The following is a 20,285-nucleotide window of genomic DNA, read 5'->3' as shown; positions in this document are numbered from 1 at the left end:
CTGTTCAGCCCTCCTTTCCTTATTGCCCATTACAAAGCAAGTATTCAAAACATCACAGAGACTTGAGTTTCTGGAATGTCCTCTATGTGGCTGGTTTTTGTTCAGCTGCTCTTGCAGTCCCAGGCACTGTGACACTCAAGGCACAAAAGTATTCAGGTGAGTCACTCACATACACAGAGTATTTCCTCAGGTGGAAGGAAGAGTCACTCCTCTTAAATTCAGCCTCAAAGCCTTGAGGCCTTGAACCAAAGGGTCTCCTAAACTATACTTGAGAAGAAGCTGCAGGCCCTGACTGGGATACTGGATGTACCAGAAGAGGAAAACTGCAGCACCATAGAAATGGTTGCACCTCAGCTCCAGAAAATTTCCTTCTGAGACAGTGATGTGAACATCAGGCTGGATTACCAACTGGGCTGTAGCATCTCCTAGAAAAATCAGACAGGTCTTTAAATAATCACAAACTTGACAATGGAACTTAAGCATACATAATTAGACCCTGAGGGTTGGAGACAACAGGAAATGTACTCATTGGGGGGGGTGGGGGGGGAATGCATCCCTAGTGCTGAAAGGAGCACAAGAAGCATGACTGAGCAGTCAAGATGTTGTGTTCTTGAAAGGAGATCTGGCCAGCTGGCAAGTGGCTATAGAAAGCAAGAGTTTGGAAAAGGGAGGTGTGTTGAAAGTTTGCTGGACACAAACACAAAACTGTTGCAATGAGCCTGGAGGGTTCCCCCCTCCCCGCCCCCCCCCCACCTTATTCTTATCTAAATGAAAAGAACTCTGCCAGCTGCAAGAAGGAAAAGCTGAGCAGATACGCTTTAACGATAAAAGTTTTCTGGGGTAGACAGCACTGCCCCCTGGAGGCCACATAAGGAACCACAGGCTATGCATGCCAGCAGTTGCTCCTTACTTTGTCTAGGTTACGGGATGTATCCTCAAGTTCACACAGCATTCTTTATTCCCAAAATCTGTGATGGTATTCCGTGATGCATTGACTGTCTGAATGCAAGTACAAGACTGATCTTGTAATGCCCAGAGACTTGAAGCGCCTAAAAAGACCACCAGAGACCAAAGATCTATGCAAGCGGCAATGAGTCGTTTATTGACGAGCTCGAGCACGGACCCCTCTGTGCACTGATGTCCGAGTGCAGAGAGCGGCCCCTAGCACAAGGTTACAGCTCTTTTTATATGTTCTTTGGTAGGGGTAAGGCCTCAGTATGTATTGGCAACGAATCAATACACCACGCGGGAAATCTAAATCATAATTCTAGCGGATGATTGGCACAGTACAAAGCGGGAAAGGGGCTGGGGCTAATAATTGGTCAGCCTAGCGAGCTATTGTGCTCTAAACTAATTAGACAGTACTTCTAGGGTAATTTAGGAGAAGTGGTTGCCAGATGGCCACTATCTCTGACCCCGACCCCGGAGGAAGTGGTTGCCAGGCAGCCACTATCTCCGATCCTAGGCCGGGAGAAAGTGGTCTGGAATGTGTCAGGTACTTTGTCAGGTACTCCCTGCCAGAGGGTCGTTAATTTCAGCTCCAGATCCAGGAGTGTCAGGGGCTCAAGGGCGGGTAGAATAGCAGCTGCACTCTTCAAGGTTTAGCAAGCATGTATACAGAAGCAGAAAGGCCAGTTAAAGAAAATACAAAATGGCAAATACCGGTTTAATACAAAATGACAAATACAGGTCTATCTGGTGATGTATCTATCTATCTATCTATCTATCTATCTATCTATCTATCTATCTATCTATCTATCTTTCTATCACACTTCTCAATCTCACAGTGCTTTAAAAGAAGTCTATCCCAGGACTGTGTCATCCAGGAGGAAGAAGTGATCAACTGTGCCTACAGCAGCTGAGTGAGGAGGATCATCCCTGTGGTGGGGTGGGGTGGGGGTGGGGGGGTCTCAATTCCTACCATTAGGTGCAGCAACACCATTGCATTTAATGGTGGCCTGAGGAAATTATAGTTCCTCTGTTTCGGTTGTTCTGGTGTTTGAACTCAGGACCTTGGAACTTGCTTGGCTAGTACTTTAGCACTGTGCCATACCTCAGATGTACTTTCTGACACAAGACTAAGAATTGGTACTTGTTTGTGCTGGTCCTGGGGCTTGAAATCATGGCTTGCATGCTGTCCTGGAACTTTGTGTTTTTGTTTGTTCCTCAAGGCTAGTGTTGTATGGTGAGAAAACAGAGAAGCCATATTCTGAGAAGTCAAATCCAGTGTCTTTATTAAAAGGCTGGAGACTGCACAGTGCACTCCTGTCTCAAAGACCAGTAGCCCTGAACCATGCTAGTGACAGAGACAGAGCCTTAACAAAAGCAGGCCTTATATAGACATACTCAGCTACAAACTCGGTACAGCAGAACTTTTCCATCTAGGCAAGAAACAACTCAATCTTCCAGATAGGGATAAACTTAAAGGCTATTCAGAGGCAGGTGCTTCAAGCCATTTAAGGAGGTAATTAAGGCAGAATCAGAGCAGCCTCTATGCAAAGCTTTCCTAAGGCTATGATATTTGCATTTCTCTGAAGCAGAGTTCTCCTAGCTCACCTTGAGCTAGGCATCTACAATTCAATGGATGGCCTCTCTCACCTCTAGGCATTTTAGCACTGGGTAAAGAACTCCCTCCACCCAGCAAGAGCCACCAGGGTGGCTGCAAGAAGTTACTTAGCCTCCTCACTTCACAGCATGCTACCATTTGAACCACAGCTCCACTTCTGACTTTTTGGAAGTTCATTGGAGGTAAGTGTTTCTCATGTGCTTTCCTTTCCTGGCTGGCTTTGAACCTCAGATCTCAGCCTCCTGAGTAGCTAGGATTATAGATGTGAGCCACTAGTGCCAAGCTCAGAAACAGTTATTAAATGCATCTACCCAAATTCTTTCAGTGTCTGAGACCAGTGAGAGAGAGAAAGGGAGAGTCACTTCTGAAACCCAGTGTGAAGTGATAAGGCAACCTAAAGATTGAATGTCTGACTTAGCTCCCTCCTCTGTAGCTTCTTGCGCAGTTCAGTTTTACCCCTCACCTGTCCTAGGTCAGCACTGACCAGGGAGTGGCTAAGTGTTAGCATGTCCTCCTCCATTTTGGCTTGGAAGCCTCTATTTTATGTCCTCAATCCTTTCCCTGAAATCAGGTAGCTAGACCAGGCCTGGCCACAATTGTTAACCCCCACCCCACTCCCAAAACTACATGCATCTCTAGCTTCCAGCTGCACCGGTGGAATGTTGTCCACCCAGGCCTGACCCACCCTGGCTACCTGCTGTCTTCTGTGTCCAACTGCAACTGCAGAATATTCCCCACCTTGAGGTCCCTGGTCTTATAAGACACTTCCCTACACACAGACAGGCTGCTGCATTCTACCCAACAGGGGCAGCCTGTCAGCTTGCTGACATTTAACTTTGCTGTACATAACTTTGTGTCTGAAGGAGGATCCTACACATCCATCCCAAGAGACCACACAGAGGCAGGCAGGCACAGGAGAAAGATTATTATAAGGTTTATTAGAGGAGCCATATTTCCCCCAAGAGGGAGCACATGGTCACTGTCCCCATCCAGGTAGCAGGAGAGTCTGGGAGATAAGAAGTGAGGTAGATGGGAGTTCAGGTGGGTATGGGTGGAGAGAGGGTGGAGAGAGGTGGAGGGGCCACCTGTATGGTGGGAACTCCAGGGCAGGGAGAAGCTCAGGTTTTTGGGTGGAGCTGAGGACCAAAGGTGGGCATATTGCTTACATTTCCCATTCGGTTGTTTAATAAAAATAGGGGGTACCAGGCCAAGGGGTATGGGCAGAGGTCGTTTCTTCTGGAGCTACTTCTACTGTAAAGGGGTGAAGTAGTCAGGAGGTCTCTGCTTTGTTGCTTGGCCAGGTACCAGCCAAGCAGCATCCGCTTGACAGTTTGGTTGGTAAAGGTCCTCGTTTTTCCATGGCAATAGTTATCTAAAATGTAAGATACAATTAATAAAAGGCAGAAATTGTTGTTAGTACCCCAAGAGAGGAATATGCCATGGAGGGATTGATTTCCAGAAGGGGCTATCAAAGACCTGAAATTGCCTTTTCTGTCTCAGATTGGAGACATAGCATGACTCCAGGCATCCTGGAGGAGGGGAGTATAATACTTTTCCTGCTTTCAGATCAAAGTAATATGCAGAAGGGGTGGCAGAAATAGTTAAAGGTACCAGAGCCAACAGGTGTCTTGGGCTCTTTTGGCAACTTCCTGCTGGACTGGGGGCATCAAGGAATCCCTGAAGAGGAGATCTTTTAGTGTTCTGGGCAAGACAGAGCAGTGTAAGTGATGTCTCTGGTTGCTTGTAGTAACAGGATGGCTTTGACTTTTGGAAAGATCAGGCAAAAAGCTGACAAGGTGACAAGGTCAGTTAAGATGAATGACATAGGAGAACACATATTGGCCATGGGCCATAAAAGTTCTCAATTACAACTCTTTACAGGGAAGAAGGAATAACTGAACCTGGTACCAACCGGTGTTAAGGAAGAACACAAGTTAGCCACTTAAGGGACAAACAGTTGTCGGAAAAAACAGTTTTTAGAAAAGTTCTCAGAAAACTCACCATTAAAACTGCAATTATACTGCAATTATAATGACTGCCAGATAGACAAAGGGTTGAGAAACACAACCCCAGTTAATGGAAAATGAACAGGTAGGTCAAGTTCCTGGAAAGAGCAGCTGTAGGGTCAAAAACAGTTTAAAAAAAAATATTGTTTCCTAAAAACTATATTGTTTCCTGCATTCCTATGGTTAGTCTTTTTTTGTGTGTGTGAAAATACCGTACAGAGGGGTTACAATTACATGGGCAAGGTAATGAGTACATTTCTTATCAAGCATTGTTGCCGCCTCCTATGTTTCCCCTTCCCATCCCTTCCCATCTCCCCATCCCACCCCTGCCCCCCCACACACACACACACTGCCAAAGTCATAAAGTTCATTTTTCGACATAACGACTTGTATATCTCATTGGTTCAATGGGTCCACCTGTATCCCTATTTAAACGGTTTGTTTTTGCCCTTCCCCTCCACAAATTATACCAACATCAAATACAGTGAAAACAGGGGTTATACTGTGGGGGAGGGACATACAAGGCAACAAAGAAGTCATCTTATAAATATGTAAGAAACAATTGCATGAAAGAAAAAAACATTTCAATACTTATCTTGGGGTTCATTTCACCTAACATCAACTTATTTGACCTTTTCGGCTTGTCTCAGACATACACTAGTTATTGCAAATAAGGGAAACAATGGGACCCATGTTTCTTTGGGCCTGGCTTATTTAATATAATGTTTTCCAAGTCTTTCCATTTCCTAACAAATGCAACAATGTCATTCTTTGCTGCTCACGCACCACCAGCTTCTGTCTTCCCAGCAGGAGCCCAGATCACACCTTACTGCTGCTCTCTCCATCTGGATTCTGTAACAGACAGCAAGGTTGTGTGTTGTGCTGGCTGATCTCAGTTTTCTTCACATGTCCCCAGAGGCACAACAGTAGATCCTGTACTTACCAAAGACTCCAGACTTCTGGGTTTGCACTTAGGACCTGAGTACCCTCCTTTAGCTTTTATGTTCAAAGCTCTGACCCTCTACAGCTTGAGCCACAGCTCCACTTCCAGCTTTTTGGTGGTTAACTGGAGATAAGGGCTCACAGACTTTCCTGCTTAGGCTGTCTTTGAACTGCAGTTCTCAGATCTCAGCCTCCTAAGTGGATAGGAATACAGTAGGAGCCACCAGCATCCAGCCATAATCCCTTCTGAGATAAGCTTAGTTGTGTTCCTCCATTCTCTGGAAGTAAGTTAACCAGCATTGTGTTATGGTCAGAATCTTCCCATGGTACATGCAGCTGTGTGCACTGTCTTTCTCAGACACAATATTGCATGAAGGAAGCTGGGGATAAAGTCCTGATGGATGCTCTCTCCAGACCATGCTACACAATGCCCACAGCTGAAGAAACTTAAAGTCCTAGACATGGAGGTGTGGACAAACTCCTCAATAGGCAGTTTTACCTCCATGCAGAAGGCCTTCCTGGGACAGCTCTCTTACATAATCCCCCAATTACAAATAATAGTATAATGACATTAGTCAAGACACTGAGGTGGTGCTATGCTAATAAAATGCTAGAACAAGCCTACATGTCATAAGCTTTTGAACTAAAAAACAAAATCACCCTGAGTACCCAGACTACTTTCCTTTACATGTGTCTGTATTCATTCCTTTTTCAAACACAGCCCTTAGCTGCTATTTCAAGTTGGTGGCAACATTTCCAAATGGAGATTTTTCAGTGCTTTCTGGCAGTTAGGTCATTAGGATCGAATCTGAAAGCCATAGTGAGGAGCTGAATACACACAGAGGGACCTATAGAGAGACAATCAAGAAAATCTGCATGGAGATGCCTGACCATAATTGTTTGAACACAGTTTAAAGAATGGTGAAGGGGCTGGGAATGTGGCTTAGTGGTAGAGTTGCTTGCCTCACATGCATGAAGCCCTGGGTTGGATTCCTCAACACCATATAAACAGAAAAATCCAGAAGTGGTGCTGTGGCTCAAGTGGTAGAGTGCTACCCTTGAGCACAGAGAGGCTCAAGGAGAGTGTCCAGACCCTGAGTTCAAGCTCCAGGACTGGCAAAAAAAAAAAAAAAGGTTGAGGACACACAGATATAGTCTGGCTTAGGCTCAGGATACCATAACAAGTCTTATGGTCTTGAACACAAATATTAGCAGGATGTTGGCACTGCCATTACTGAGCAAACCGATAGAATGAGAGTTCATGGGGAAGGATTGGAGTTTGTGGAGAGCCCTGAGCTTTTGTCTTAAGAGACAGAGGTTGATCACTCACACTTGTAATCCTACTACTTGGGAGACTGAGGGACCAGATCTGCCATTCCAGGCCAGCTAGAACAGAAAAGAAGCTCGAGTCCCCTTATAAAAAAAAAAAAAAAAAAAAAGCTGGAGGCTGTGGCACTCAACTGTTGTCTTAGCTATAGAAAAGCTTCTCATAGGAAGATTGTGTCCAGCCATGTGCCAGGACAGGAAGTAAGACCCTATCAGAAAATAGCAAGGGAAAAATCAGGACTAGAATATGATCAGCAGTTAGACCCTACATCTTCATACTGCCTAGAGAAATGGTGTGAACCAAAGTTCAAGTACTGGAGGTGGGGGGAGAATGCTAAAGGATGGAAAAGCTGATACATGGTTACAGAGCCAGCTATTTAATAGTTAGAGGTAAGGGCAATTCCAAGTCCAAGGCATCTCAGGCAGAAAGCATAGATACCTATTACCCATCTCAACCAACAAGTGAAGCATGGTAGTGCTTATCCCTAATCCAAGTTACTGGGGTGATAGAGGTAGGAGGATTGAAGTCTGGTATAAAACAAGAAGTCTCTATCCAAGAAAATATCCCTAAAAAGCAGACAGGGCAGAACTGAAATGGCAGCATATCTGCCTAGCAAGCACAAAGCCCTGTGCTCAAATCACAGTACAGCCATGAGAGTGAGAAAGAGAGAGACAGAGAGAGCTAATGAGACAGCTACTACTTAAGAAGTGGCTTAAGAAAAGGAGTCTAGCCAGGCATGGTGGCTCCTGCCTGTAATCCTAGCTACTCAGAAGGCTGAGAACTGAGGATATAGGTTCAAAGCCAGCCTGGGCACAAAAGGGTATAAGATTCCTATCTCCAATAAACCACTCAGAAAACTGGAAGTGGCACTGTGACTCAAGTGGTAGAGCACTAGCCTTGAGCTAGAGAGCAGAGGGACAGTGCCCAGGCCCAGAGTTCAAGCCCCTCAACCAACCAAAAGAAAAGAAAGAAAAAAAGAAAAGGAGTCTAGCCAGACTTGGTGGTTCCTGCCAGTAATCCTAGCTACTCTGGAGGCTGAGATCTGAGGATCGTGGTTCAAAGCCAACCTGGGCATGAAAGGCTATTAAGACTCCTATCTCCAATAAACTACTCAGGAAACTGGAAGTGGTGCTGTGACTCAAGTAGTAGAGTGCTAGCCTTGAGCTGGAGAGCAGAGGGACAGTGCCCAGGCCCAGAGTTCAAGCCCCACAACCGACCAAAAAAAAAAAAAAAAGAAAGAAAAGAAAAGAAAAAGAGGCTAGCCAGGAGGTGTGGCTCATGCTATAACACTAACTATTCAATAGGCAGAGATCTAAGAATCACAATTTGAATCCAGCCAGAACAGACAAATCCAAAGAGACTTTGATCTGTAGTTAATTCAGCAAAAAGCCAGAAGTGGAGATGTGGCTCAAGTGATAGAGTGATGGAGTCTCAGTGTTGAGCAAAAAAGCCAAGTATGAATAAAAGGCACAGAGTTCAAGTCCTATACTGATATGAAAAGGAAGGAAGGAAGGAAGGAAGGAAGGAAGGAGGAGGGAGGGAGGAAGGAGGAGGGAGGGAGGAAGGAAAGGAAAAGGAGGTAGGGAAGGAGGCAGGAGAAGGAAAAAGAAAAAAAGAGGAGGCAGCTAGTTTAGCTATAGTTGATACCACATTGAGCTAATGATGGACAATGTGGACACATTTCTAGCTATATTAAGACAAACTGGATGGGCTTGGAATGTGGCTTAGTGATAGAGGACTTGCATGCATGAGGCCCTGGGTTTGAGGCCTCAGTACTACATAAACAAAAGAAAACAAAAAACATAAGACAAACTGGAAATTCAAATCTTCATTTGGAAATTGCGACCACCAACAGATTTCTTCCTCCTCCTCCTCCTCCTCCCCTTTCTCGTCCTCCTTGTCCTCCTCGTCCTCCTCCTCCCCTTCCTCTTCCTCTTCTTCCTCCTCCTTCTTCCTCAGTTCTAGGGCTTAAACTCAAGGTCTGGATGCTGTCCCTGAGCTTTTGTATTCATGGCTTTAAACTTGAGACATACTTTTACTTCCAGCTTTTAGCTGGTTGATTGGAGATAAGAGTCTCAAGAATTTTCTACGCTGGCTTGGAATATGATCCTCAGATCTCAGCCTTCTGGTTATCTAGGGTTATAGGCATAAGGCACTAACACCTGGCCAAAATTTGTTTTAAAAAACAAGAACTGGTTAGGACAATGATGACTCACACTTTGTAGTCCCAGCTACTTTGAAGAATATAAGCAAAAGGATCACAGGCTGAGGCCAGCTGTGAGAGAAAACTCTGAAAGATCCCATCTCAAAAAGTAACCAGCCAGGTCTACCAACCAGAGGATTGGCAAAGAAGCTACTGAATTAAGAGAGGCCATACTTCAAGCGGAATTAACTGACATCTACCGAGTATTTCACCCTAAAACAACACAGTACACATTCTTCTCAGCAGCTCACGGAACTTTCTCCAAAATAGACCATATCATAGTTCATGCAAGGAACTTAAGCAAATACAAAGGGATCGACATAATCCCCTGTATCCTATCTGACCACAGTGGAATCAAGCTAGCTCTCAATAACAAAGCATACCGCAGAAATTTCTCTAATACATGGAAATTGAACAACACACTCCTTAACAATGCCTGGATAACAGAAGAGATCAGAGAAGAAATAAAGCATTTCCTACAACTCAATGAAAATGAAAACACCTCACAAAGAAACTTGTGGGACACAGCAAAAGCAGTCCTGAGGGGCAAATTTATTGCCCTCAGTGCCCACATCAAGAGAATGGAGACAGACCAAGTAAATAATCTCATGTTGCAATTAAAACAGCTAGAAAAACAAGAAAAAATGGGACCTAAAGCTACTAGACGAAGCCAGATAACCAAATTAAAAGCAGAGATTAGCCAATTAGAAAATCAGAAAACCATAACCAAAATAAACCAAACAAAAAGCTGGTTCTTTGAAAAAATAAACAAAATTGATGGCCCATTGGCTAGATTAATTAAAAAAAGAAGAGAGGAAACCCATATTAATAGGATTAGGGATGCCACGGGAAACATCACCACATGTACCCAAGATATCCAAACAATTCTAACAGACTACTTTCAAAAGCTATACTCTCTAAAGGAAGAAAATCGGGCAGAAATGGATGCATTTTTAGAGAAATACAAGTTGCCCAAACTGAGCAAAGAAGAAGTTAACCAATTAAATAAGCCAATATCCTATAATGAGATACAGGAAGCTATCAAAAGTCTTCCAACAAAAAAAAAGCCCAGGACCAGATGGATTCACAGCAGAATTCTATAAGACCTTTAAACAAGAACTAATACCCATACTCCTCAAGCTCTTCAGAGAAACAGAGAAGGAAGGAGCTATCCCAAACTCATTCTACGAAGCCAATATCACACTCATCCCCAAACCAGGCAAAGACCCAACCAAAAAGGAGAATTACAGGCCAATCTCCTTGATGAACACAGATGCAAAGATCCTTAACAAGATTCTAGCTAACAGAATCCAGAAACACATAAAAAAAATAATTCACTATGACCAGGTAGGCTTCATCCCAGAGACACAGGGATGGTTTAACATACGTAAGTCAATAAATGTAATCCAACATATCAACAGAGCCAAGGTCAAGAATCACATGATTATCGCTACAGATGCAGAAAAGGCCTTTGACAAAATTCAACATTCACTCATGCTAAAAGCTCTGGAGATGGGGCTGGGAAGGTGGCTCAGTGGTAGAGTGCTTGCCTTGCATGCCTGAGGCCCTGGGTTCGATTCCTCAGCACCACATTAAGCAAAAAGAAAAAAGCCGGAAGTGGCGCTGTGGCTCAAGTGGTAGAGCGTTAGCCTTGAGCTGAAGAGCTGAGGGACAGCGCCCAGGCCCAGAGTTCAGGCCCCACGACCGGACCCAAAAAAAAAAAAAAAAAAGCTCTGGAGAAAATAGGAATAGAAGGAACATTTCTAAAAACAATAAAAGCCATTTATGACAGACCAATAGCCAATATTATACTTAATGGGGAAAAGCTACAACCAATTCTCCTAAAATCAGGAACAAGGCAAGGATGCCCACTGTCTCCACTCCTCTTCAATATAGTCCTAGAACCCTTAGCCAGGGCAATAAGGCAAGAAAAAGACATTAAAGGGATCCGCATAGGGAAAGAAGAAGTTAAACTATCCCTTTTTGCAGACGACATGATACTATACCTCCACGATCCCAAAAACTCCATCCCCAAACTCTTAGAAATCATAAATCACTTCGGCAAAATAGCAGGATACAAAATAAACCCACAAAAATCAGTTGCCTTCCTATACACTGATAATGTACAGGAAGAGAGGGAAATAAAGGGAGCAACCCCATTCACAATAACCTCCCCAAAAATAAAATATTTAGGAATTAACCTAACCAAAGATGTAAAAGAACTATTTAATGAGAACTATAAAAAGTTAAAGAAAGAAATTGCAGAAGACACTAGGAAATGGAAAGACCTCCCATGCTCCTGGATAGGCCGACTTAATATAGTAAAGATGGTAATACTTCCAAAACTAATATACAAATTCAACGCAATTCCTATTAAAATCCCAATGACGTACATCACTGAAATACAGAAAACAGTCCAAAAATTCATATGGAACAACAAAAGACCTAGAATAGCCAAAACAATTCTAGGGGATAAAGACAATATGGGAGGGCTATCCATGCCGAACTTCAAACTCTACTACAGAGCTATAATAACAAAGACAGCATGGTACTGGCACAAAAACAGACCCGAAGACCAATGGAACAGAATAGAAGATCCAGAAATAAATCCACAGGCCTACAGCCAGCTGATATTCGACAAAGGAGCCAAAGACATACAATGGAAGAAACACAGCCTCTTCAACCACTGGTGCTGGGAAAACTGGGCAGCCACATGCAGAAAACTAAAAGTGGACCCCAGCCTATCACCATGCACCAACATCAACTCAAAATGGATTAAAGACCTTAACATTAAACCTGAATCTCTGAAACTACTGCAGGACAGAGTAGGAGAGACACTTGAACTAATAGGCATAGGAAAGAACTTCCTGAACAGAGTCCCAGGGTCACAACAAATTGGAGAGAGACTCGACAAATGGGACTACCTTAAAATAAAAAGCTTCTGCACAGATAAAGCTATCGCAACCAAGCTAGAAAGACAACCAACTAATTGGGAAAAAATATTTACCAGCAATATATCAGACAAGGGATTAACATCCTGTATATACAGGGAACTCAAGAAACTAATCCCTCCCAAACCCAACAAACCAATTACTAAATGGGCAAGGGAACTAAAGAGGGACTTCTCAAATGAAGAAATAAAAATGGCAAAGAAACACATGAGGAAATGTTCATCATCCCTGGTGGTGAAGGAAATGCAAATAAAGACAACCCTGAGATACCACCTTACCCCAGTCAGAATGTCCCACATCCACAAATCAGCCAACGACAAATGCTGGAGGGGATGTGGAGAACGAGGAACGCTATTACACTGCTGGTGGGAATGTAGACTCATACAACCACTTTGGAAAGCAGTCTGGAGGGTCCTTAGAAAGCTAAAGATTGACCTCCCTTACAACCCAGTCATACCACTTCTAGGCATCTACCCTGAACAACAGGAACCAATATACAAGGACACGTGCACCTCCATGTTTATTGCAGCACTGTTCGCAATAGCTAGGATATGGAAACAACCTAGATGCCCTACCACAGATGAATGGATCCAAAAATTGTGGTATCTATACACAATGGAATATTACGCAGCCATTAGAAATGACAAAATAGTGGCATTTGCAGGGAAATGGATGGAGCTAGAAGGAATCATGTTGAGCGAGGTAAGCCAAGAACGAAGAGACAAACAGTACATGGTCTCCCTGATAAGTGGATGATGAATCCAAAATGTTAGGTGATATGACAAAACTAACAGGACTTAAGAAACAAAGAACTCCCACTCATCTGGTTGAACCACTACTAAATATCCCCATGCTGCTGATCACATATATGGTATATAACATATGAGCACCGCTATATATTACACACTGTGATAGACAATTTGCTCCAGGAAAGTTAGAATGAACTTGTGACTTTAAATGAGCACCATTATTCCACAATACTGTGAATTTCCGGAAATTAAGTAATCACTTAATCACAATCAAAAAAAAAAAAAAAAAAAGAACCTTGGGGAAGGGAGGGAGGGGATGGTAGGGGGAAAACAATGGAGGGGGTAACAATGTTCAAGAGGAAGTGTACTCATTACCTCACTCATGTAACTGTAACCCTCTGTATAGTATCTTTACAATAAAAAAAATAAAAAAGTAACCAGCAACATCAGGTGCTGGTGGCTCATGCCTGTAATGCTAGCCACTCAAGAGACTGAGATCTGACAATTGTGTTCAAGCCACCTGGGCAAAAAATTCTGTAGACTCTTATCTCCAATATTCCACCAAAAATCCAGAAGTAGAAGTGTGGCTCAAGTGGTAGAGTGCTAGCCTTCAGCAATAAACTGAGGACCAGGCCCTGAGTTCAAGCCCCAGACTGGCACACAAACACATGCAAAAAACTTCTTCCATAATAAGTATGAAAATACATGATTAATAATTGAGGGAATCATTTAATTTCACAGAAAAAGTGGTAAAGCAGAAGGTTGCTAGCTCTACATTTAACCCTGTTGAGGTCAATGTTTGTATCCATATTTATATATAAGGATATCACCTCTAACATGAGTCCAGAGGCAAGCATACAGATAGAAAACTGGGTGCTGTTGGCTTACACCTGTAATCTTAGCTACTCAGGAGGGTGAGATCTGAGGGTCAAGGGTTGAAACTAGCCAGAATATACAAATTCTAAAGACTCTTATCTCCAATTAACCAGTAAAAAGCCAGAAGTGAAGGTGTAGCACAAATGAGAGAGCACCAGCTTTAAGATAAAAAGCCACCCAATAATGAAATACCAAGAATTCAAGCCCCAATATTGATATAAAAAGTCCCACATCCTAATAGCTGACACCTGTAATCCTAGACACTCAGAAGATAGATCTGAGAATCATGGTTCAAAGCCAACCCAGACAGAAAAGTCTGTAAGACTCTTATCTCCAGTTAACTAGCAACAAGTTAGAAGTGCAAGTGTGGCTTGAGTGATAGAATGCTAAACTTGGCGAGAGGGGAGAAGCTCATGGATAGCACTGAGTTTAAGCCCCAGCTAGGACTGGCACAAAAAGAGAGAGACAGAATATGGAAAGACAGGGCTGGGAAGGTGGCTCAGTGGTAGAGCGCTTGCCTTGCATGCCCGAGGCCCTGGGTTCAATTCCTAAGCACCACATAAGCAAAAAGAAAAAAGCCGGAAATGGTGCTGTGGCTCAAGTGGTAGAGCGCTAGCCTTGAGCTGAAGAGCTGAGGGACAGTGCCCAGGCCCAGAGTTCAGGCCCCATGACTGGACCTAAAAAAAAAAAAAAAAAAGAATATGGAAAGACAGTAAAAATTATGTAGAATAATTTTGCTAGAAAATGACAAAATTCAGATTAAGAATTTAATTTCAATTTCTTCCCACGAGTGGTTGAACATCTCATTATACCCTGGCCTCCCCCACCTGCAATACACTTCTCACCTCTATGCTTTTTGCCTCACCAGTGCCTTTACGTTCTAAAACGTTCATACCTTGCAGGTGTGGTGGTGCATACCCATATAATCCCAGCACTATGGAGACTGAGAGAGGAGGATTGTAGGTTTAAGGCCAACTTAGGCCACCTAATGAGAGTCTGTCTGACTGTCTGTCTCTGTCTCTCTCTCTATATTTTTTAATTATATATATATATATATATATATATATATATATATATATATATATATATAATTAAAAATGTTTGTTCCTGCCGGGTGCTGGTGGCTCACGCCTGTAATCCTAGCTACTCAGGAGGCTGAGATCTGAGGATCGCGGATCAAAGCCAGCCCTAGCAGGAGAGACTATGAGACTCCTATCTCCAATAAACCACCAGAAAACCGGAAGTGGTGCTGTAGCTCCAGTAGTAGAGCGCTCACCTTGAGCTGAAAAGCTGAGGGACAGCGCCCAGGCCCAAAGTTCAAGCCCCACGACCGACAAAAAAAAAAAAAAAAAAAAATGTTTGTTCCTTACCTAATGCCCCAGCAAACTCCTGCCTCCTACACATCCTATACCGTCATGTTCAGATGGAGTTTCCACCTGGAGCCTTCTTCACCCATCAAGCTAAGTAATTCCTGCATGTCTATCCACAAAAAACACCAGGCTCTTACAAGTATGATTGCTTCTGTTCCATACTGAGGTTTCCATTTCACCAGAAGTTTCGTGGGGGCCAAGACTAGATGTCACATGTCTCAATATTCAGTGTGACTAACCCAGTTCACGAATGCAATGCTCAGCCCACAAATGCATGCTTACAAATAAAGATAAAATTTCCTGTTCCATAGTGAAAGGTAAGTATTTGGCAAGGTAAATGACAGTTGTGTAGAAAATGGCTCAAATGTGAACAAATCCATTCTGTGTGGACCATTGTTTGGTGGATTTTACAGAAAGACCTCTGCTTTTTCTGATCACATTAGTTGGCTTGGAGTAGAGGTATTATAGGTCATCATTGAAATAGAGAGAAAGTAAATCCAGTGCAGTTGGAGGAGAGGAAAAAGCTCACGGGGAATGTGACAAACTTTAAGCTGCAGAATTTGCACAGCAAGAAATTCTAAGGCTCAAGGTTGCAGCAGAGGGTGATAAAGCCCTGTGGAAATCCATGGGTTTCCTCTGGGTTGAGTCTCAGCTTATCATGACACAGATCTAACTGTACCTTTCTCTGTCTTAGGCCAAGAGGCCAAGCCTCATTTGGGGTCTGTGTGTGTGTGTGTGTGTGTGTGTGTGTGTGTGTGTGTGTGTGTGTGTGTGTGTGTTTGTGTTCCCACATGTGCGTGTATACCTGAGTGCATTCACAAATGCACTACAGACTGAATAAAGGGAGTTATCTATTCCAAGTAGGCAGTCCAGCTTTGAACATTATCCCCATCTCTGTTCCTCTTAATATTATTCAGGAAGAAAAAAATCACAAAATATACATTAGAAGGTATATTGTGTGGTATAGCAAAAATAAATGGAAGGAAGAAATAAAAGGGAAAGAAAACTATAACAGAAAAAGAAAGTGGGAGTGTTAGTGCACACCTATAATCCTAGAGCTGAGAAGGAAGAGGCAGAAGAACATCAACTTCAAAGTCACCCTGAGATCCATTACTGAGACGACTGAGAGGTAGTTCAGTATTAGAGTATGTGCCTAGCATGTCCAAGGCACTGGGTCCTTCCCTAAAACACCAACAGAGAAAGAAAGAGAGGGGTGTTGGTAAAGGTATAAAGCCAAAAATAAAAAGGCAATATCATCTGATTCCCAGTAACTCAATAGGGTCAAAGAGTACACACTGAGTCTCCTAAGCAGGGTCACTGCATCCCTGCTTGAGCACCTATGATAACCTGAGCTCAGAGTGAGGCTCTGGGATTACAGTGGCAAAAGTCAAGATGCTCCTACTGCTGGAGCTCACAAGAGAACTGTGAAGACAAGAAGCAATGAGATGTAACTCAAGTCTGTGACTCACTAATTGTAGAATTTTGACAGACCCTCTCTTGACACTCCTTCATCCATAAAATCTTTGGCAGAATTACCTCTGTGTGGTGCATGGGGGCTCGCCTTGACTGGGTATGTAAACTGGGCTTGCAACTATGGTTATAGGAATAAAATAATTGTATAGCATGTCCGTGAGTACAAAGTATTTGAAGTATCTACACGTAATGTTTATGTCATGACCTACCCTGCAGAGTTATCCTTGCATTTGGCCATGCAAAAAGATTAGCACCAAAGAGTGAGGAGGCTTTCCAGGAATAAGAACTGTTCTGGTCACCTGCACTGACTGATTGTTCTAGCCTGGAGACAAAAGTTTAGCCACAGCATTGTTTTAATACTTCCATTCCTCCTCAGACAGCTCTAGGGCAGAAAGCTTTCCCCGCCCACCTCTTAGCTACCTCTAGCCTGGAAGAAAGCAAAAGGGCAAAATCTACTTAACTTTTAGGCAATCATCCTAGGTGCACAGTGATAGACTGCTTGAACTCCCTCAATGTCTGTCATGGACTAAATGTGCCATCAATACTTTCTCAGGCTTTATACCTAAAAAGGTCTCTCATGAGGATCCTCAGGGAAAAAGCAGACCATTTTAACTACTCCTGGAGGCCAGTGAAGGCAGCTGGAATTGCACACAGCAAACATACACTAGGAAAACTCAGAAAAATCCTTTGGGGTTCTCTCTGAGCTCAGGTGTAAATACGTATCAGTACAAGCCAGACAGATAAGGACTGAGTAATTTTTTAGGTCACTGTAGCATGTGTGATGATTACAAACATCTGGCAAGTGATATCACTGAGTGAGGAGACAGAATAAAGTCAGGAGGGAAGAAGACGAACATAGAGACCACTGGTCTCCTCTTCACTGCTGTGATGGAGACTCGGTGCACCCACCAACAGCACAGGATTTCAGATGACACAGGAGTGGAAACTGCTGCAAAATGGGCTCTCTGCTTGTTCTGACACCAGATCTGCCTTTATGGACTTGGTCTTCCAGTGGCCTGAGGAAGCAGTTAAGAGAGCTATAGTGATACAGCAGGCAGTGTAGGGAGGGTCCTCATCCACAGAGCCCAAGCCCACCCCTCATCCTCCCCGCTGCACACAATCACTTGAGAGTCACTTCTTCAGAGCAGAGAAGCAGGCAGCACTATCCTGGTTGGGAGCCAAGTGAAAAAAGAAGTAGGCTGCTTGCACAAGAGCTCTATGTGCTGACCTGTAGTTTTTGCATGTTCCACAGCCAGAACCCACTTGGGCCTGCCTACTCCACCCACAGGGCCTCTATATCTACTGAACCAAGTTGGAGGAACTAGTGGCCCTGATCACCCAGACAACCAGCTGCTGCATTCTCACAGGAGCTAGCACACAGCAACAGGTAGGACATGGAGTCTTAGAGCTTGGCCGGGAGGGCAGCAGTGGGGCAGCACTTGAGGAAGGGCTGAGCTACAGTGAGTGCCTAGTGTCATTCCACTTTGGGGGGACTGGAAAGAGAATTCATATAGGACCTCACAGGACAGCAGAGAGCATGGAAGCTGAAATAAAAACGCCTGTCACACCTGAACCGAGAAGCAGAGGCACCTACTTCTCTTCTTTCTCACAGGAAACATGGGTCCAAGGCTGCTCATTTCTGGAGCTGGTCTCCTGCTGTTGGTGGTGGGGCTCATGGGAATGCTGCCCTCTTCTGAGCTGCGGCCACCTGGTTTCACCCCTACTATGTGGTTTGACACCCAGCATGTAAATATGTCCCACCCCCAATGTAATCCTTCCATGCAAGTGATTAACAGTCTAACTAGGTTTTGTAAAAACAAAAATACTTTTCTTCATACAACTTATGTTAACGTTGTTCATGTTTGTGGCTCCCCAAATGTTCGATGTAGTAGCTCTACACAAAGTAACTGTCATGACAGTCCACACCAGGTGGATATAACAGTCTGTGACCTCATAGGACCTCGAGCAGTTTATCCAAACTGCAACTATCATCAGACACAAGCAACAAAGTACTACACAGTTGCTTGTGACCCAAAATCTCCACAGGACACTGTCCCATTTCCGATAGTTCCAGTTCATCTGGATAAGACGTTTTAGCTCCTGTACCAGCATATGGTCAGACTGAAGATCCAACTCCTCGACCACATCTGATTCTCTTCTCCTAGAACAAGTCCCCAACCTCTTCCTTCGCAGCTGACCTCCTGCCCTCTGCGACCTATGCAATAAACATCTTTGCAGAAGCATCTATATTCTGTGTGTCTGAGTTTACTGCCCTACTACTCTCCTTAGTCACTATCTGTTCTGGAGACATTGCCTGAGACTGTGAGGCTTAGAGGGATGTGAGGCTGGAAGGCTGTTTGTGATAGGAACAGAGGCTTTTCTCTTTTGTTGCCTTAGGCCAGCAACCTTGGTGTCCAGAGTTCTGTCTCTAACAAAGACCCAGTGAGCAGAGTGTTGTGCTCAGGCTCCTTGGAGTCCTCTGCACACTCAGTGCTGACCTGAGTTCCCCAGGGGTTTCTTGTAAGGCCTCAATGTGTCAAGTTGTTTGGTTATTTCTTACTTTTTTCTAGGTTTTTTTTTTTTTTTTTTTTTTTTTGGTGAAAATACCATACAGAGGAGTTACAATTACAAGGGCAAGATAATGAGTACATTTCTTATCAAGCATTGTTGTCTCCTCCTTTATTTCCCCTTCTCATTCCCTTCCCATCTCCCACCCCCCTCCCACTGCCACCTCCCCACCCTCCCCACTCCTTCCCCCATGGCTAAAGTTGTAAAGTTCCTTTTTTGACATAACGACTTGTACATCTCATTGGTGCAATGGGTCCACCTGTATCCCTACTTAAATGATTTGTTTTTTCCCTTCCCTTCCACAAATTATACCAACATCAAATACAGTGAAAGCAGGGTCTAAACCATGGGGGAGAGACATACAAAGCAAGAAAGAAATCATCTTATAAATAGGTTAGAAACAATTGCATGAAAGAAAAAAAAACCTTTGAATACTTATCTTGTGGTTCATTTCCCTAACATCAACTTATCTGACCTTTTCTGTTTGACTCAGACATACACTAGTTATTGCAAATAAGGGAAACCATGGGACCTATGTTTCTTTGGGCTTGGCTTATTTCACTTAATATAAGTTTTTCCAAGTCTTTCCATTTCCTAACAAATGGGGTAATATCATTCTTTCTATTGGAACCATAGAATTCCATTGTGTATATATACCACATTTTCTTGATCCATTCATCTACTGAAGGGCATCTGGGTTGGTTCCATATAAATAATGCTGCAATAAACATAGTTGTGCTTCCCACAGTATAACCCCTGCTTTTACTGTATTTGATGTCAGTATAATTTGTGGAGGGGAAGGGGAAAAACAAGTCATTTAAATAGGGATACAGGTGGACCCATTGCAGCAATGAGAAGTACAAGTCGTTATTTCGAAAATGAACTATACCATTTTGGTATGGGGGTTGGGCAGGTAGGATTGGGTGGGGGGGAAGATGGGGGGATGAGAAGGGGAAACCAAGGAGGAGGCTACAATGCTTGATAAGAAATGTACTCATTATCTTCCCCATGTAATTGTAACCCCTCTGTACAGTATTTTCACAATAAAAAAATAACATAAAAATATTAAAAAGAAAAAAAAATAGTGGTGCTTGTAACTTTAGTATGGTCTTGTTTGTGATTATTTGTGTAAATGCCCAAAAGTTGGATTGCTGGGTCGTAGGGGAGCTCTATGAGGAGTATTTTTAGGAATCTCCATACCACTTTCCAAAGTGGTTGAACAAGTTTACACTCCCACCAACAATGCAATAAGGT

At 43.4% G+C, this 20,285-nt stretch overlaps 1 protein-coding gene and 1 long non-coding RNA gene across 2 annotated transcripts in view; one reads left to right on the top strand and one right to left on the bottom strand.

Moving 5' to 3' along the window:
- Positions 1 to 3,516: 3,516 nt before the first annotated feature.
- The window catches only part of LOC138810968 (uncharacterized), a 40,347-nt gene continuing 23,578 nt past the window's right edge, over positions 3,517 to 20,285 (bottom strand). The window contains exons 2-3 of the long non-coding RNA XR_011367307.1: positions 5,359 to 5,424; positions 3,517 to 3,938 (exon numbers count right to left, since the gene is read on the bottom strand). This is a non-coding gene — a long non-coding RNA (uncharacterized lncRNA). The remainder of the gene's footprint in view (positions 3,939 to 5,358; positions 5,425 to 20,285) is intronic.
- Positions 17,782 to 18,650, top strand: Rnase2 (ribonuclease A family member 2). The gene is made up of 2 exons (XM_069998410.1): positions 17,782 to 17,850; positions 18,076 to 18,650. Exon 2 carries the CDS (start codon positions 18,081 to 18,083, stop codon positions 18,558 to 18,560), a length of 480 nt encoding a protein of 159 aa, XP_069854511.1. The 5' UTR covers positions 17,782 to 17,850; positions 18,076 to 18,080; the 3' UTR covers positions 18,561 to 18,650.

This window comes from Dipodomys merriami, unplaced genomic scaffold (assembly GCF_024711535.1).
Source record: "Dipodomys merriami isolate MVZ:Mamm:240054 unplaced genomic scaffold, mDipMer1.0.p SCAF_518, whole genome shotgun sequence".
Lineage (NCBI taxonomy): Eukaryota > Metazoa > Chordata > Mammalia > Rodentia > Heteromyidae > Dipodomys > Dipodomys merriami.
This window is presented reverse-complemented; position numbering and strand designations above follow the sequence as displayed.

Coding starts and splice junctions, on each gene's coding strand:
- Rnase2 (XM_069998410.1), top strand. CDS start 18,081: ATGGGTCCAAGGCTGCTCATTTCTGGAGCTGGTCTCCTGCTGTTGGTG.